The sequence below is a fragment of the Bufo gargarizans genome, chromosome 7 (genome assembly GCF_014858855.1).
Source record: "Bufo gargarizans isolate SCDJY-AF-19 chromosome 7, ASM1485885v1, whole genome shotgun sequence".
NCBI lineage: Eukaryota > Metazoa > Chordata > Amphibia > Anura > Bufonidae > Bufo > Bufo gargarizans.
The window spans coordinates 27,808,847-27,826,003 of record NC_058086.1 but is presented as its reverse complement, the minus strand read 5'-3'; the positions used below and the strand labels follow the sequence as shown (position 1 = coordinate 27,826,003).

Here is a 17,157-nt window from a genome sequence, read left to right as displayed (position 1 = left end):
TAGTTATCTGCTTATTTTTCTTAAATCTTCATTTTCTCTTATCTTGGATGACATTTTGGGGCTTTGGAACCGATTACTCAACTTACAATGGCAGACCTCTCCAAGTGTCCCTCTTTTAAAGGGACAGTCCCTATTTTGGACCCAAGTCCCTCTGTCTTTCTTTTCTACTTAAATGATCTGAGGTATAGATTTGCATTGTTACATTTACAATATTGATCCAGAAAGTGTATATCAGACCAGACCTTGTATATTATTCCATTATTTGATGCAATTTAGATTTTTGAAATTTCTATATTCAGATCATTTTTGCACTAAGAAAACTATTAAGGTGTATAAATATGCTGGGAAAATGGACTTTCACACCATGAGCCATAAGTGACCCTCTTTGACTGTCCAAAAAGTTGCGAAGTTTGGTCGTCCTGGAACCAATTAATATTGTAACTTGAGGGGTCGCTGTACAAGTCTTTACCGAGAATGTGAAGCCACTGAATAGACGGCACACTGCGCTCTCAAGTTCATGATGTCACCCTCCTGCGCAAAAGCACGGCCTGCCAAGAAGAGTGGGGGAAGGGAGGTGACAAAGCCTACTTCTGACTCCGAAATATAGTTGTCACTTTTCAAGTCAAATCAGCCACAGGTGTGACCAACTTAGGGGCAGATAATAAATCTTGCTTCACCCAGACATAAATATACAGGTGGATTGTCATATCTGATTGAAGTCGCTCTCACCTTGTTACCGGAGAATCCGACAAATTCTAGAAGCCGCAATATCCTGGTGGGTAACATTGATAACGTCTAAGAGGAGAAAGTGTAGATGTGAGATAACGACGTCATCATGTAGATAAACGGAAAAGCGTATCGGCAAAAATTATTAAAAATTTTTTTTTTGGACATAAAGCCTTGTTTATTTATTTTTTTGTTCCATGTTGCCGTCTAAATGTTAAAATAAAATCTAAAATCTTGGAGGCCTCACAATTGGGGAGCAATGTTTTTAGAGATCATATGGATTTCCTATTCTGTTCTTGCCCATCTGATAATGGAGAAAGCTTCACACCTATGTCTACCCAAAGGATGCCTGTACACGTTGCGGATTACGTGTGGGTTTCGTGCGGGAAAAAACGCAGCGTAATACAGTTACCAGCAAAGTGTATGAGACCAGACAAATCTCATGTACTTTACTTAGGTGAGGACATTGACCTGCGGGTTTTGAAATCTGCTGCTGCGTTTGTTTTGTGTGGATTTCAGACTTTTCAATGAAAGCAGCAAAACTGCATCAAATCTGCACCAAAAAACGGACAAAAAACACACCAAATAGTGCAGATTTATGTCCGTTTTTTGGTGTGGTTTTGGATCAGATTTTCTACACACCCTGAGGGTGCCTTCATATATCTTTTAGTGGCGGGAGAATAGCTCCGTAATACAGCATGCAGCAGTTTTTGTACTTATGGATTCTTACGGGATATGTAATAAAAATACTTCTGTGTTCCTCTTCACAAGGGCTCATGCACATGACCGTATGTATTTTGCGGTGTGCAAAAAAACGGATCCACAAAAAATTCGGATGACGTCCGTGTGCATTCCGTATTTTGCGGAACGTAACAGCTGGCCCCTAATAGAACCGTCCTATCCTTGTCCGTAATGCGGACAATAATAGGACATGTTCTATTTTTTCGCAGAACGGAAATACGGACATATATGGAAACGGAATGCACACGGAGTAACTTCAGTTTTTTTTGCAGACCCATTAAAATGAATGGTTCAGTATACAAGCTGGAAAAAAAACGGACACTGAAAGAAAAAACGTTCGTGTACATGAGGCCTAAGACTGGAGACACACCATGGCACAGTATTAAGGGCTCATGCACACAAACGTATTTTTGTCCATGTCTGTTCCTTTTTTTTTTTTTGTGGCTCGTATGTGGACCAATTCATTTCAATGGGACCGCAAAAAAACGTAAATGCATTCCGTATCCGTATGTCCACAAGTCCATTTCTGCAACAAAATAGAATGTCCTATTCTTGTCCGACAAGGACAGGCATTGTTACAATGGATCCGCAAAAAAAAACGGATGTCACACAGATGTCATCCATTTTGTTTCCTGGATCCGTGTTTTGCGGACCGCAAAACAACAACAGTCGTGTGCGAGAGCTCTTAACCCCTGGCAGCCTATAGGCATTGTATTACAGTTCCATACAACACAGATCCATATTGCAGCCATATGGACGTGGTACTAATCCTTTACTAATGGTTTTATGTGGTGAATAAGGGCTTGTGCAGATGACCGCAAACCACTGCAAACCACGGATCCACACAAAATACGGTTGACGTCCGTGTGACATCCGTATTGCATCTGTTTTTATTGCGGATCCATTGTAATAATGCTTATCCTTGTCCGCAAAAAGGACAAGAATAGGACATGTTGTATCTTTTTTGCAGAACGGAAATATGGAAGCAGAATGCACACGGAGTAATTTCCGTTTTTTGTGGGCCGCAAAAAAAATGGAACGGACACGGAAAAAAAATACATTTGTGTGCATAAGCCCTAAGGCTGTGTTCACACGGTACATTTGTACTTTGCAATATTTCATTAGTCCCATACCCCACAGAGTGCAAAGGTAAAAAAAAATAAAACTGCATCCGGTACATGCTGCACTCGATAGTATTTATATTTATATTTTTTGTTGTTTAGTTTTGCACATAACACACCTGATGGCGGATTGAAAAACACGCTATATAATGATATGGATTCTCTAACACAAGAGTAAAATATGCCTAAAACTAAGCAGACACCTACAGCAGGTCAAAGTTCAGAGACGCTTAGACCCTCAGGACCCGGCCATTATCCAGCTCGGTAAATATTTACCACCAGATCTCTCTTCCATCTGTTATCTTGTGTTTATAGTTCTGCAGAAACCAACAGCTTCTGATCTGTGTACACAGTATGTGGCGGTGACATCACAGTATACTCAGCGCTTTACACGTCTGAGAAGAACCTTGTGCACACTTAGGGCTCATAGCAGTTGATTAACGAGGTACATATACTACTAATATGTTGTAATGATAGCGGCGGGCAGGAACCGTCCTCTCTTCTCAGGTAACAGAAGAAGCTGCCTGTAGTATGCACTATGCATTATATTCAGGGGCGTACACAGAAATCATAGGGCCCCATAAGGAAATCAAGAATGTGCTGCCCCCTCTCCTGACATGTCTGGTTTAGTAACTGCTTGCATTCCCCATGTAACAACAATTCTGGAGCATCTACTCTTATGGCTCTATGAAGTGCGATTCCTTTTTTATTCCTGCTAGAAGTTATGAATTAATTGCTAGCAGTTTGCATTGAAGGTTCAGCCGGGTGTTACCAGTTGGGGGCGTGTCCCTGCAAATCACTGGCAGTAGTGATTGGATAATTTGATACATTGTTGTGAATCCATCTTGTGTACATTGTAATAGTTAGAGATGAGCGAAGGTTTAAAAAAAATCAATTTGGCTGTTTTGCTGAAAGGTACAAAACAAAAATTTGCTTTGTAATGAATTACTTCATCACAAAGTGCATTTTTTTGTAAGTAGCGGGTGCAATGACAGGGAGCTGTGATAGCGCCGCCCGCCGTCATTGTACCCCTCAGAGCGGCATCTGAGTGTAAAAACAGTGTAAAATTGACATTTAAAAAAATGACCTCAAACTTACCGCCTCCATTTGCTCGCGACAGGCCGGCTGCCGCCATTTTGCTTGAAGATGTGGCGCGAGATGACGTCATACATCACCGCGCACAGGATTTCAATCTTCAATCAATATGGTGGCCGGCCCGTCGTGAGCAAATGGAGGAGGTAAGTATGATTTTTGTTTGTTTTTACACAATTTCAACTTAAAGGGAACCTGTCACCGGGATTTTGGGTATAGAGCTGAGGACATGGGCTGCTAGATGGCCGCTAGCACTTCGGCAATACCCAGTCCCCATAGCTCTGTGCGCTTTTATTGTGTAAAAAACACGATTTGATACATATGCAAATTAACCTGAGATGAGTCCTGTAGGTGAGAGGAGTCAGGGACAGGACTCATCTCAGGTTAATTTGCATATGTATCAAATCAGTTTTTTGACACAATAAAAGCACACAGAGCTATGGGGACTGGGTATTGCGGATGAGCTAGCGGCCATCTAGCATCCCGTGTCCTCAGCTCTATACACAAAATCCCGGTGACAGGTTCCCTTTAAAACGATTCACTACCATGAAGCACAAAGAAATTTGGCTTTGAGGCGAATCGAATTTATCCTGAAATTCGGATCGAATTCCACTTTGGTGGATACGATTCGCTCATCTCTAGTAATGGTCTTTATCATATTTCAATAGATAGCGTCTTTGTTGAGAAATCATCTTTTTATTCTATTTTATACTAAACAGACCCCTGGTGCAACAACGGACGGTGCTGAGGCTCCGTAACTTTCCATTCTCATCCATGTCCCACCACTTTGATTAGGTCGGGCAGTAAAAACTCACGTCTGACCCTTAAAGGGATTGTCCTACGAAAAATATTCTACAGTTTTCAAACCAGCCCCTGGTTCCGATACTTGTTGAGTTTTTCAATAAGCCATAAATGGCCAGATGGACATAAGCTTTCAATGTAGCTCCCATTGAACTCCATTTTATAGAGCTCCCTCTAGTGGCAACAGAAAGAATATCATTGTTTAATTTGATTTTTCTTGAAGGACTCAATCTGGAGATGTCAAAATATCTGGAACCCCGATTCCTAAGTGCAGCACTGTATGGCAGCACAGTACAGTCCCATTAAGCAGGATATGACTGCAGAGTAGAGAACATTTCTATATGAACCAATAGAGGTATTTTGTATAATTCACTGAGATTTAATGAGTGCACTGACTGAATGCACCCAGTCATGGGAGGATTAAGGCTAACATGGGCCCGGGCTGAAAGAAGAATGTTCCCCCCCACCCTCTTTCCTCATCTAACTACATAGATACCATATCAGAACCAAGATTACTACATAGATACCATATCAGAACCAAGATTACTACATAGATACCATACCAGAACCAATATTACTACATAGATACCATATCAGAACCAATATTACTACATAGATACCATACCAGAACCAAGATTACTACATAGATACCATATCAGAACCAAGATTACTACATAGATACCATACCAGAACCAAGATTACTACATAGATACCATACCAGAACCAAGATTACTACATAGATACCATATCAGAACCAAGATTACTACATAGATACCATACCAGAACCAATATTACTACATAGATACCATACCAGAACCAAGATTACTACATAGATACCATACCAGAACCAAGATTACTACATAGATACCATACCAGAACCAAGATTATTACATAGATACCATATCAGAACCAAGATTACTACATAGATACCATATCAGAACCAAGATTACTACATAGATACCATACCAGAACCAATATTACTACATAGATACCATACCAGAACCAAGATTACTACATAGATACCATACCAGAACCAAGATTACTACATAGATACCATATCAGAACCAAGATTACTACATAGATACCATACCAGAACCAATATTACTACATAGATACCATACCAGAACCAAGATTACTACATAGATACCATACCAGAACCAATATTACTACATAGATACCATACCAGAACCAATATTACTACATAGATACCATACCAGAACCAAGATTACTACATAGATACCATATCAGAACCAAGATTACTACATAGATACCATATCAGAACCAAGATTACTACATAGATATCATATTAGAACCAAGATTACTACATAGATACCATACCAGAACCAAGATTACTACATAGATACCATACCAGAACCAATATTACTACATAGATACCATACCAGAACCAAGATTACTACATAGATACCATACCAGAACCAATATTACTACATAGATACCATATCAGAACCAATATTACTACATAGATACCATATCAGAACCAAGATTACTACATAGATATCATATCAGAACCAAGATTACTACATAGATATCATATTAGAACCAAGATTACTACATAGATACCATACCAGAACCAAGATTACTACATAGATATCATATCAGAACCAAGATTACTACATAGATATCATATTAGAACCAAGATTACTACATAGATATCATATCAGAACCAAGATTACTACATAGATACCATACCAGAACCAATATTACTACATAGATACCATACCAGAACCAAGATTACTATACAGATACAGTAGCAGACCTTGGCTCACTGCATAGATACAGTAACCATACCACACCATATACTGCTGAAATTTAATCATAGTTTTTATTTTTGGGGATTATGAGATGGCTCACCTGCTAACTTATCTGGACTGGGTGCTCTAACTTATTGACTCACCCAGTCTATCTTAAATGTACATATATTTTAGTATAGTTAGGCACACCTGACGTGTCCAGATGTAGGTGTGCCTAACTATCTTTATTTTTTATAGGTTTTTTTTGTTATTAATATGGGGAAAGGGGCTGATTAGAGTTTTTATACATTTTCTTTTTTAAAATAGTTTTAAAAACTATTTTGAGTCTTCCTAAGGGACTTTAACATGCGATCCTCTGATTGTTGCTCCCATATAGACTGTACATGTATAGCAGAGGACAGGAAGGGGTTAAAATAAAAGTCAATCCCCCCATATAACTAGGGCCTTGAGCATTATAATAGTGATTGAGAACACCCCTGTGTATTCAAAAACTTTTATTCCCCTTTTATCCAAATTGTCACTGGTGGGTCTTGAACCAGGGATCACGATTGCATCCAATATGAGGTGCATGGAATTATGTAAAAAAAAAAACTTGTATACCAGAAGCTCATCCTTAAAACTCTAAAAGTTAAAGAAGTTTTGAGGACGAATTGCTGGTTTACAAGTTTTTTTTAAGTATCGAGTCCTGCAGCCAAGGTGGTTTTTCTGCATCCTGTCCTGAACATGGCGTGAAAGCAAAGCCTGACCACGAGCGGTGAGCCGGGATGAACGCCCTATTAGTATCAATTTTATGTATGGAATTGTGTACCAGATTAAATGCTCCAACTCCCAACTTCACTCCACCTTCAAAGTGACAGTGACTTTCTCCTTTCATGTAACTGGCGCATTTCTGCAGAGTATCAAGCTCCCTGAAAAAGCAGAAGTGAAGAAGCCGATTAATAAATTGTTACTTACTATATAAATACTACATAAAAAGCTCATCAATTTCATAAACACATGACAAGTGACTTTCGGGGCCTCGGTATGGAGGCCACGGAGGTCATGACTAGCCCTAACCTCCAGCAGGGCAGGGGTCATGTCTGGGTCACATATTCCAAAACCTTATTTTCATTTCCCTCTTCTTATTGGCCCCCCCCCCCCCCATTGTTTCATTTCCCTCTTCTTATTGGTCCCCCCCCCCCCCCCATTGGGAAGGAGAGGTTAGCTTCTACCTTCAGTGTTAGTTCTTCAGCACAAACTACATTGCAGCTTCAGTCTATCAAGGTGACAAGCCCCCCCAACCGCCCCATGGTTTTATCCGTTGTTTTATGTTTTCAAAATCTAATTTTATTATTAAAAAAAAGTTATATATATATAGTACAGACCAAAAGTTTGGACGCACCTTCTCATTCAAAGAGTTTTCTTTATTTTCATGACTATGACAATTGTAGATTCGCACTGAAGGCATTAAAACTATGAATTATCACATGTGGAATTATATACATAACAAAAAAGTGTGAAACAACTGAAAATATGTCATATTCTAGGTTCTTCACAGTAGCCACCTTTTGCTTTGATTACTGCTTTGCACACTCTTGGCATTCTCTTGATGAGCTTCCAGAGGTAGTCACCTGAAATGGTCTTCACTTCACAGGTGTGCCCTGTCAGGTGTAATAAGTGGGATTTTTTGCCTTATGAATGGGGTTGGGACCATCAGTTGCGTTGTGGAGAAGTCAGGTGGATACACAGCTGATAGTCCCACTGAATAGACTGTAAGAATTTGTATAATGGCAAGAAAAAAGCAGCTAAGTAAAGAAAAACGAGTGGCCATCATTACTTTAAGAAATGAAGGTCAGTCAGTCCAAAAAATTGGCAAAACTTTGAAAGTGTCCCCAAGTGCAGTCACAAAAACCATGAAGCGCTACAAAGAAACTGGCTCACATGCGGACCACCCCAGGAAAGGAAGACCAAGAGTCACCTCTGCTGCGGAGGAGAAGTTCATCCGAGTCACCAGCCTCAGAAATCGCAGGTTAACAGCAGCTCAGATTAGAGACCAGGTCAATGCCACCCAGAGTTCTAGCAGCAGACACATCTCTAGAACAACTGTTAAGAGGAGACTGTGTGAATCAGGCCTTCATGGTAGAAGATCTGCTAGGAAACCACTGCTAAGGACAGGCAACAAGCAGACGAGACTTGTTTGGGCTAAAGAACACAAGGAATGGACATTAGACCAGTGGAAATCTGTGCTTTGGTCTGATGAGTCCAAAGTTGAGATCTTTGGTTCCAACCACCGTGTCTTTGTGCGACGCAGAAAAGGTGAACGGATGGACTCTTCATGCCTGGTTCCCACCGTGAAGCATGGAGGAGGAGGTGTGATGGTGTGGGGGGGCTTTGCTGGTGACACTGTTGGGGATTTATTCAGAATTGAAGGCATACTGAACCAGCATGGCTACCACAGCATCTTGCAGCGGCATGCTATTCCATCCGGTTTGCGTTTAGTTGGACCATCATTTATTTTTCAACAGGACAATGACCCCAAACACCCCTCCAGGCTGTGTAAGTGCTATTTAACCATGAAGGAGAGTGATGGGTGATGCGCCAGATGACCTGGCCTCCACAGTCACCGGACCTGAACCCAATCGAGATGGTTTGGGGTGAGCTGGACCGCAGAGTGAAGGCAAAAGGGCCAACAAGTGCTAAGCATCTCTGGGAACTCCTTCAAGACTGTTGGAAGACCATTCCAGGTGACTACCTCTTGGAGCTCATCAAGAGAATGCCAAGAGTGTGCAAAGCAGTAATCAAAGCAAAAGGTGGCTACTGTGAAGAACCTAGAATATGACATATTTTCAGTTGTTTCACACTTGTTTGTTATGTATATAATTCCACATGTGATAATTCATAGTTTTGATGCCTTCAGTGTGAATCTACAATTGTCATAGTCATGAAAATAAAGAAAACTCTTTGAATGAGAAGGTGCGTCCAAACTTTTGGTCTGTACTGTATATAAATAAATAAAAAATAATTAAATGAATAAATAATTACAAATGCAAAAAATAAATATACATACAGATACTATTTCTATATTGTACTGCTTTGTCACAGCTGTATTTTGGCGGGGTTGTGAGGCCAGAACTTGGGGAGTTAATACTGAGACGTGGTACCCCACGGGTTCATCTCTCGGTTGGAGACTCTTGGAAGTTGGGTTATAATATCGTGCCCGCAGCGAATCGCTGCGGCAGGTATATCGTTTTCGGAGTTATGTGTTATTATTCAATAAAGCTGTGGCCAGTTTAAATCCCACATGGAGTGTCCGCTTGTTCTCTTGGTCGCGCCACAGCTTTAGTAAAATCCATAAAGTCTAATAAGTATTGTGTTTGCTATCGCCTGCATGGGATGCACCCAATTCAGCGGTCATGATTTATACTGATCTAGAATCCAAAAATAATAGCACTAGATCTGTCCAGACCCTGAAACAGCAAGTAATCCTGGGAGATTTCAGCTCTGCAGCCTGAGGTGTGACTGCAGCTCTGGGTCATCATACAAGTTGTCACTCAAGGTCACTCCAGGCTACAGATCACCCCGGCATTTATAGAGTTACTAAACTGTAGTTCAGCTCTATATATAACTGTAAAATAGGGGAAAAAAGGATATAGATGTCATACCCTAGTATATAACAGCAGTGTGACCTGGAACATTGGGCAAGCAGTCCTAACATTGCACTAGACTAGATAGATAGATCCAAAAATAAAAGATGGGGCTGCACTCCAATTCCAGTGAAAGGGTGTGAGACCCATTTATTTCTCCAGTTTACGGGTCTCACACCCTTCCACTGGAATTGGAGTGCTGCCTCATCATTCACGTTTGGATCTACCAGTGATTTTTTTTTTCTACCCTCCTAGAGGGACTGCACTCAACAACACTACTGACTGTGCTGCTGCTATTTTATGTTTATTAGATAGATAGACAGATCGATTAGATAATAGATATTAATGGAATTTCCCCATAGAAGACTGTAGTGAGCGTCTATATTATACTCACTTGTACGTCTGATAACTGTTTCTGACCTTGATTCCACCTTTGATGAAGCTGACCATGTTTTCATCCTGCAGTAATTAAAAGAACAATTATTTGACGTAGGGCGAACTGACTACCTGTGAGTGGTTCTCCTTGCAACACATACAACTCAGCCACTTTCTCTCAAGTATGGAAGGTAACTTCATGATCGTGTACGTTGACACACCAAACTAACACATGCCCCTCCGTGACTGTCACAATGGTCCTGGCGACCACTGGGCTCCGGCTGGCTTCCGACATGCCCAGGGGTTCTATCAGTATATCTATCCCATTCAGTTTCCACCGGCTTCCGGCATTCGCATCATCTTCTCCTGTCCCGGAGGTACGGAGCAGGCTCTTCCATATGGGGCATACACTGCTCCAACCGGCTTACCCTCAGGAGTGCTTTTGCAGATACCGCATGTCCAGATCAACCTCTGGAATGCTCTCTGGGTAGGCTTGTGGGAAGTCGTCTTCCTCAAATAAGTCGGGCCCTCCTTTGTAAACATGAGCTGATCCAATTCCCGCAGAACGTTCATTCCCAATACAACAGGAGCTCTGTCCCGAACCGGTTTCTCTACAACACCACTCCCTTCTTGTCGACATCTTGTCCGCATAGCTTTATTCCCATCCAAGCCACCCCGAACACAGGTATAGCAGTCTTATTTACCGCCGTCAGCTTGATCACGATGGCCTTGTCAGGCTTCGTGAGGTGGCCGAAGTATCTCTCAAAGAACTTCACTGGCATCGTGGTTACTTCCAACCCTGTGTCTAAAAGATATTCCATCATCTGTTCTTTAATCTGCACCTGTAGGTAGGTGCTTTCGGTCACCAGGTCCCGGAGGTCGTTAGGGGTAACCTGGCAACTGGCCTTCACGTTTAACAGTGGCTGTTCTGGATTCAGGGCCTTTTATGGGCATTGACGGGAGATATGTCCTCTTTCTCGGCAAATCCAACACTGCGGACCCCTTGCCTTCCGGTCTATTGAAGGACCACACGTCTGTGCATCTGTAGGTGGTGACGGACCAGCCCAGTGCTTGGGAAAGTCTCTCACTCCAGCCTCTGGAATTGCTCGATATAGAGGGGGACCCATGGGGGTAGCACCCCTTTTAAGTAATCGGACTGAACTGGGGCCATAGATGGAGCCTGTAACTGTGCCAATTGTCTCAGAATTTCTCCCAGGGATACACTCAGTGCCTTCACTGCCTCTCGCAGATCCTCTTCATCAGAGGGAGTTCTTTCTCTTCATCAGAGGGAGTTCTTTCTCTTCATCAGAGGGCGTTCTTTCTCTTCATCAGAGGGAGTTCTTTCTCTTCATCAGAGGGAGTTCTTTCTCTTCATCAGAGGGAGTTCTTTCTCTTCATCAGAGGGAGTTCTTTCTCTTCATCAGAGGGAGTTCTTTGACTTCCTGCAGCTTGCATCCTTACGGTGTAAGCCCCATACGCCTGTTCCTTGTCTCGGGCCACAACCTCAGCTTGTATCTTCTGAAACTGCAACGTGGCATCCACCGGGTTTGTTCCCTAAGAGCCTGGCGAAGAGGAGGGCTACGCAATACAAGTATGAAATGGTCCCGGAGGATTTGATCTCCATTTCCAAGAATGTTAGCACCGTTGGCCTCTCTCTTCCGTACATGTGACCAGATCTCCTGGAGGGCGTTGGCAAACTGGGGAATAGTCTCATCTTCACACTGGAAGCGAGTGAAGAAACGGGACCTAAGGCTGCCGGTACTGGTCATTTCTCTGTAGGTAGACTCGATAATTGAGAATATAGCATCCAGTGTTTTCCTTTCCTCTTCTGGACGTAGCATGACAGTGCGTCTAGCATCCCCTTCCAAGGTGTTCAGCGCCACATCTGATTGTAAATCCGAAGCCAAGTTGTACAACCTGAGGGTGCTCTTAAGGTGTGCAGCCCAGTCTGTTAGCAGCATATTGTGGCCATCAAACCGCACTAGCTGATTCAATATTGCCCCTTTTGGCAAAAAAAAAAATCGGAGCTACTCCCACGGCAGGGGGGGGGGGGTGTGATAGGGCCACAGCCGAAACCGCTTCGGAACCGGTTGGGTTCTGGATGGCGATCAATGTACCCTGCTCACAGCACCAAATGAAAGAAGACCGAGAGCTGGGCCCACAGGTACAGAGGGTACACAATGCCACGCAGACACAGACAACGGTTCTTTCCCAGCAGTTGAGTTTACTGAACAATGTAGTGAACAAGAAGCTGAGAATATATAAAACAGATTGGTACACACAGAATAAACCAACAGTGAATGTAACACAGCCTAACAATAAACCAATAAATGTGATGTTTTCCCCAAAGTCCATTAAGTAGCCTAGCTGCACTTGTATGTTCCTGGACGAGTTCCTCGTTGGGGTGCACCCTAAGTATTGCGCAATACTATTTGTGATCCACAGGTAAATGTTGTCTCTTTAAATCAGACTTCCCTATTTGTAATCCACAGGTAAATGATGTATCTTTGCTTGCAGCTGTAATCCTTACTCAAGTTTCCAGTATTTAACACCCTATGAGCAGCCAGTGAGATAGGAAGGTGTCAGCGTATGAGTCCCTTAGGGCTTTGCATTACCTTGCAGCCTGTACACCGCAATGCAACTGTACTTGAAGAGTTATCTGTCCAAATGCAACTTTACCATTTTGATGAAATGTGACACGGCTCAGCCGCACTTGCAAATCCTTGAGCAGGTTCTTGGTGCTTTATCTTATTTCCTGGTCCACTCCAGAACTGGATCCTACAGACACGACACTCCTGGTATCGTTGCTGTAAACCTCCCCTTCGTGCTGTCGCCAGTCTCCACTGTGAGACGGTCCATTCCCTTCCAGAATCTACAGGAACAATCTCTTCTGGTCTCCAGCAGCACCAAGCGCAACCTCTGTCTCTTCATTTCCTGCCCCTCCTCCCCCTCACAGGGAGAATGTGATGCAATAAGTCATTTACTAAGTGCAGTGTCAAACCTGCATATACAGCCTGCTATCACACTTCTAGAAGTCAAAACAGCCCATAATTTAGCTAATTACCAACTTTGCAAACAAAACAGGTTATTAATATTACTCTTATAGGCAGCTCTATGTAGACTTTTAGCATGTTATCCTTTGCAGCCATCTACTGACCAAAGTAAGACATTGCAGTAATTATACAATTTACACATGCAGAGTAATACAATTAAAGTCCCTTGCCAGACATCGTTACACGGTAATACAATTATGAACACATTGGTGCTGATTTAATAGTCTAATAAGTGCAAACTTAGACTAGACCATCTAAAAATGGGCCAGATGTATCCTAGAGGCTGATGCTGGATGATCAATCAGGCACACTTTTAGGGTGGCCTTCTGATTTATACAAAGTATTCGGACACTTTTCCTCTTTGGTAAGAGGTGGTGGACATCACCAGGTGAGTAGGGTGATCCATAATTCCGTTTTCCACCAACACTAATGAGCAGATCATGAATTTCACCAAAGAGCGAAGAACATGGTGCAGGTCATGACTTTTACCAAAGGGTAGAGATCATGGTGCAGGTCATGACTTTCACCAAAGGGTAGAGATCATGGTGCAGGTCATGACTTTCACCAAAGGGTAGCGATCATGGTGCAGGTCATGACTTTCACCAAAGGGTAGAGATCATGGTGCAGGTCATGACTTTCACCAAAGGGTAGAGATCATGGTGCAGGTTATGACTTTCACCAAGGGGTAGAGATCATGATGCAGGTTATGACTTTCACCAAGGGGGAGAATTGCACCATGTGAATTAGGTCCCATATGCAATACACTGATAATCTCAGCAGTCATAGACATAGGTTTATTATCTGCAATAACTAATATATAACACTGACATGTCAGACCTGCAGGAACGTGAGGGCCGCTCTCAGAAGAAGACACTCAGCGTAACACACCTCCGCGTGGATCTCCTCTGCAACACACAAGTTTTTTTTATAATACGTTATAAACAGGGACCATTTCATCATAAGGAGCGGTTCAGTTTACAGAATTAAAGGGGTTGTGTCACTTCAGCAAATGGCATTTATCATGTAGATGAAGTTAATACAAGGCACTTACTAATGTATTGTGATTGTCCATATTGCCTGCTTTGGTGGCTTGAATTACTTTTCCATCACGTTTCCAGAAATTATGACCACCCTGCAATCCAGCAACGGTGGCCGTGCTTGCAGACTATAGAAAAAAAACATGCATTCCTGCTCCTTTTCCCATAGTGTGCACGTACGTCCACTGCTGCTGGATTGCAGGGTAGTCGTAATTCCTGGAAACGTGATGGAAAAATGAATCAAGCAAAGGAAGCAATATGGACAATCACAAAACATTAGTAAGTGCCTTGTATGAACTTTCTCTACATGAGAAATGCCATTTTCTGAAGTGCGACAACCCCTTTAATGGCTTATCCTTAGGATAGAATATCAGACCTGTGGGGTCCAACTCCTGCCCTTCCACCAATCAGCTGACTGAAGGTTCCACAGCGCTGGTAGTGGCTGTGCCTGGTACTGCATCTCAGTCCCATGTACTCAGATAGGACTGAGCAGAGGTGAGCTGCATTACCAGACACAACCTCTACCAAAAGTATGGCTCTGTGCTTGGTACATGATAAAGGGGAGGCAGCACTCTGTAGACCGTCATGTCCCCCTTCAGTCACCTAATTGGCAGGGTGCAGGAACCCACTGATCTGGTATTGCTGGTACAGCCTGAGAACAGGCCGTTCAATTGGAAGTTGAGGAACACCCCTGTAATTTTCGTTCATTTGGAAGTTGAGGAACACCCCTTAAATTGTAAATGAAAACCTGTCTGTGGCCGGGAGAGATGACTGACGAGTGATATTTGCCACGTAAAATGCTGTACCTTCTGTGAACTGATCCAGACTTTGGCCGTGGACTAAATTGTTAAAGGAGTTCGCAACAGTAGATTTCTTCCTGAACCTGGTGAAGATGAAACACAAGGTTGTCACTGACACGTGAAATGTACACAGCAAAGTTTCCACAAACAGGAGAAGACACAAGTGCAGGGAAAGGCAAACAGGATTCTGACCAGGACAAGACTGTGAAAGGGAGGAGGGGAGGAGGGGCGGCTGGGGCGGGGGGGGGTCAACTTTTTCCTTTAACATTAAAAGAAAGAAAAAAGGGTTTCAAAATGTCTTGATGCTATCTCCGTTTATCAAATCTCCACAAGATCAGACAGATACTACCAATAATGGACTCATATATTTTACTATGTACTGTATAATGTGCTCAACACTCAAAAACTTCCAATGTAGGACCCGCATCTAGTAGCCCGAGCGAGGACCAAAAATGTCCATGTATTATACAGCCTATTTTTATCAGAAATTTTGTAATACTTAATTAGCCCTGTGGAGGCGCCGCAGGGAAATGGAACACGTAACAGCGGCTTCTGTGCGACGCTGTTCCCCTGCTTACCGCCGCAGTCCCAGGCGCCGTGTTCAGCGGTGATCTGCGGCCGGTGCTTCTCATTCACCGCTGCAGTCCTGGGCTCTGTCTGTGTAGGTGCTGTTGTTTTGGGATCCGCTCCACAGTTTCCTCTCAGCCCTGGCCACAGGATGCTTGCTACTTCTTTCCTGCAGCACTTCCTTAAGGGCCGGCGCGCGTCACTTCCTGGGCTTTATGGGTTAGGTCATGTGACCTTGCTGACCAATCCTAGCCCTCCTGCGCATATATAAGTGGCTCAGCCCCCTTCCCAGATCCCTCAGTGTCAAGGTCCTTGTGTCCTGCTAAGGTTCCTGGTTTCAGCTTGTGTTCCTGACTCATACCTGTATTCCTGGACTCTGCTACCTGTTAGATCCCTGCCTGTTTGACTTGACTTTCCTGTTGCTGACCCGGATTGCCTGACCTGTACCTGTGCCGCCTGCCCTGACCTTTTGCCTGTCTGACTACGCCTCATCCTTCGGTCCTGCACCTCTGGTACCTTTCTCAGGTACCTCCTAGACCAGCTGTCTCGTGTGCCTGTCCTCCTCAAGAGGTAGCGACCTGGTGTTTCCCTCGGGAAAGTCTATCCACACCATCAGGGGTACTGTGAAGATCCAGGGGTTCACTTAGACAACACCCTTAGAGGAGGTAGGACACGTTGCACAGTGGGTTCACACCCGCTGGTTTGTGACAGAACAAATACTGCCAGGTTTATTCACAGATCACAGCTGTCATAGAGACATATTTGATCAGTGGGGGTCTAAGTGCCGAGACCCCCAAAGATCGCAAGAAAGGGAAGAGAGAAGCATCACATCCCAGGCTCTCTCTCTTTGCTGCAGGAGATGGACTTGAGACGTGCCCATTCTATTGAGTCCATCTCCTGCAGTGAGGAGAGAGCGCACGCTATGTGAGCGCTTCTCTCTCCTTGTTCTAGCAATCAGCAGGGGTTCCCACCAATCAAAACTTCTGATATGTCACTAAGAAAATATCAAAAGTGCAAACACAGCCACTTTAATGGGGATTTCCAACTTTTTTATACCGATCATGAACTATCCTTAGGATAAGTCATGAGGATCTGATCAGAGGGGGTCTGACACCCATGGAATCTCCAGTGAGCACAGCTGCCTCCTCACAGCTTATCAAGCACAGCGCCATGCATTGTACAGTGGCTGTGCTTGGTATCGCAGCTTGGCCCCATTCACTTCTAGTAGGCTGAGCTGCTCCTAGGCCACATGACTAGTGAACGTGACGCCACTGACTTACGGTAAGTTGCGAGAGGCCATGGCACTCACAGGAGCGCTAGTGCCTTCTCAAACAGCAGATCGGCAGAAGTCCCGGTTGTCGGACCCCCACCGATCAGAAACTAATGATTTATCCAGACAATAGGTCATCATCAGTATAAAAAAGTCAGAAAACCCCTTTAGGGCTCATT

The 17,157-nt window shown here is 43.3% G+C and overlaps 1 protein-coding gene across 4 annotated transcripts in view; it reads right to left on the bottom strand.

Annotated features, from left to right (window-relative positions):
- Positions 1-17,157, bottom strand: part of TTC39A (tetratricopeptide repeat domain 39A) — a 65,001-nt gene that overhangs the window by 21,617 nt on the left and 26,227 nt on the right. For all 4 annotated transcript variants that reach the window (XM_044301822.1, XM_044301825.1, XM_044301824.1 and 1 more), the window contains exons 4-8: positions 15,148-15,224; positions 14,142-14,209; positions 10,271-10,335; positions 7,062-7,161; positions 730-795 (exon numbers count right to left, since the gene is read on the bottom strand). In XM_044301822.1, coding sequence (XP_044157757.1) covers positions 730-795; positions 7,062-7,161; positions 10,271-10,335; positions 14,142-14,209; positions 15,148-15,224 — 376 coding nt within the window. The remainder of the gene's footprint in view (positions 1-729; positions 796-7,061; positions 7,162-10,270; positions 10,336-14,141; positions 14,210-15,147; positions 15,225-17,157) is intronic.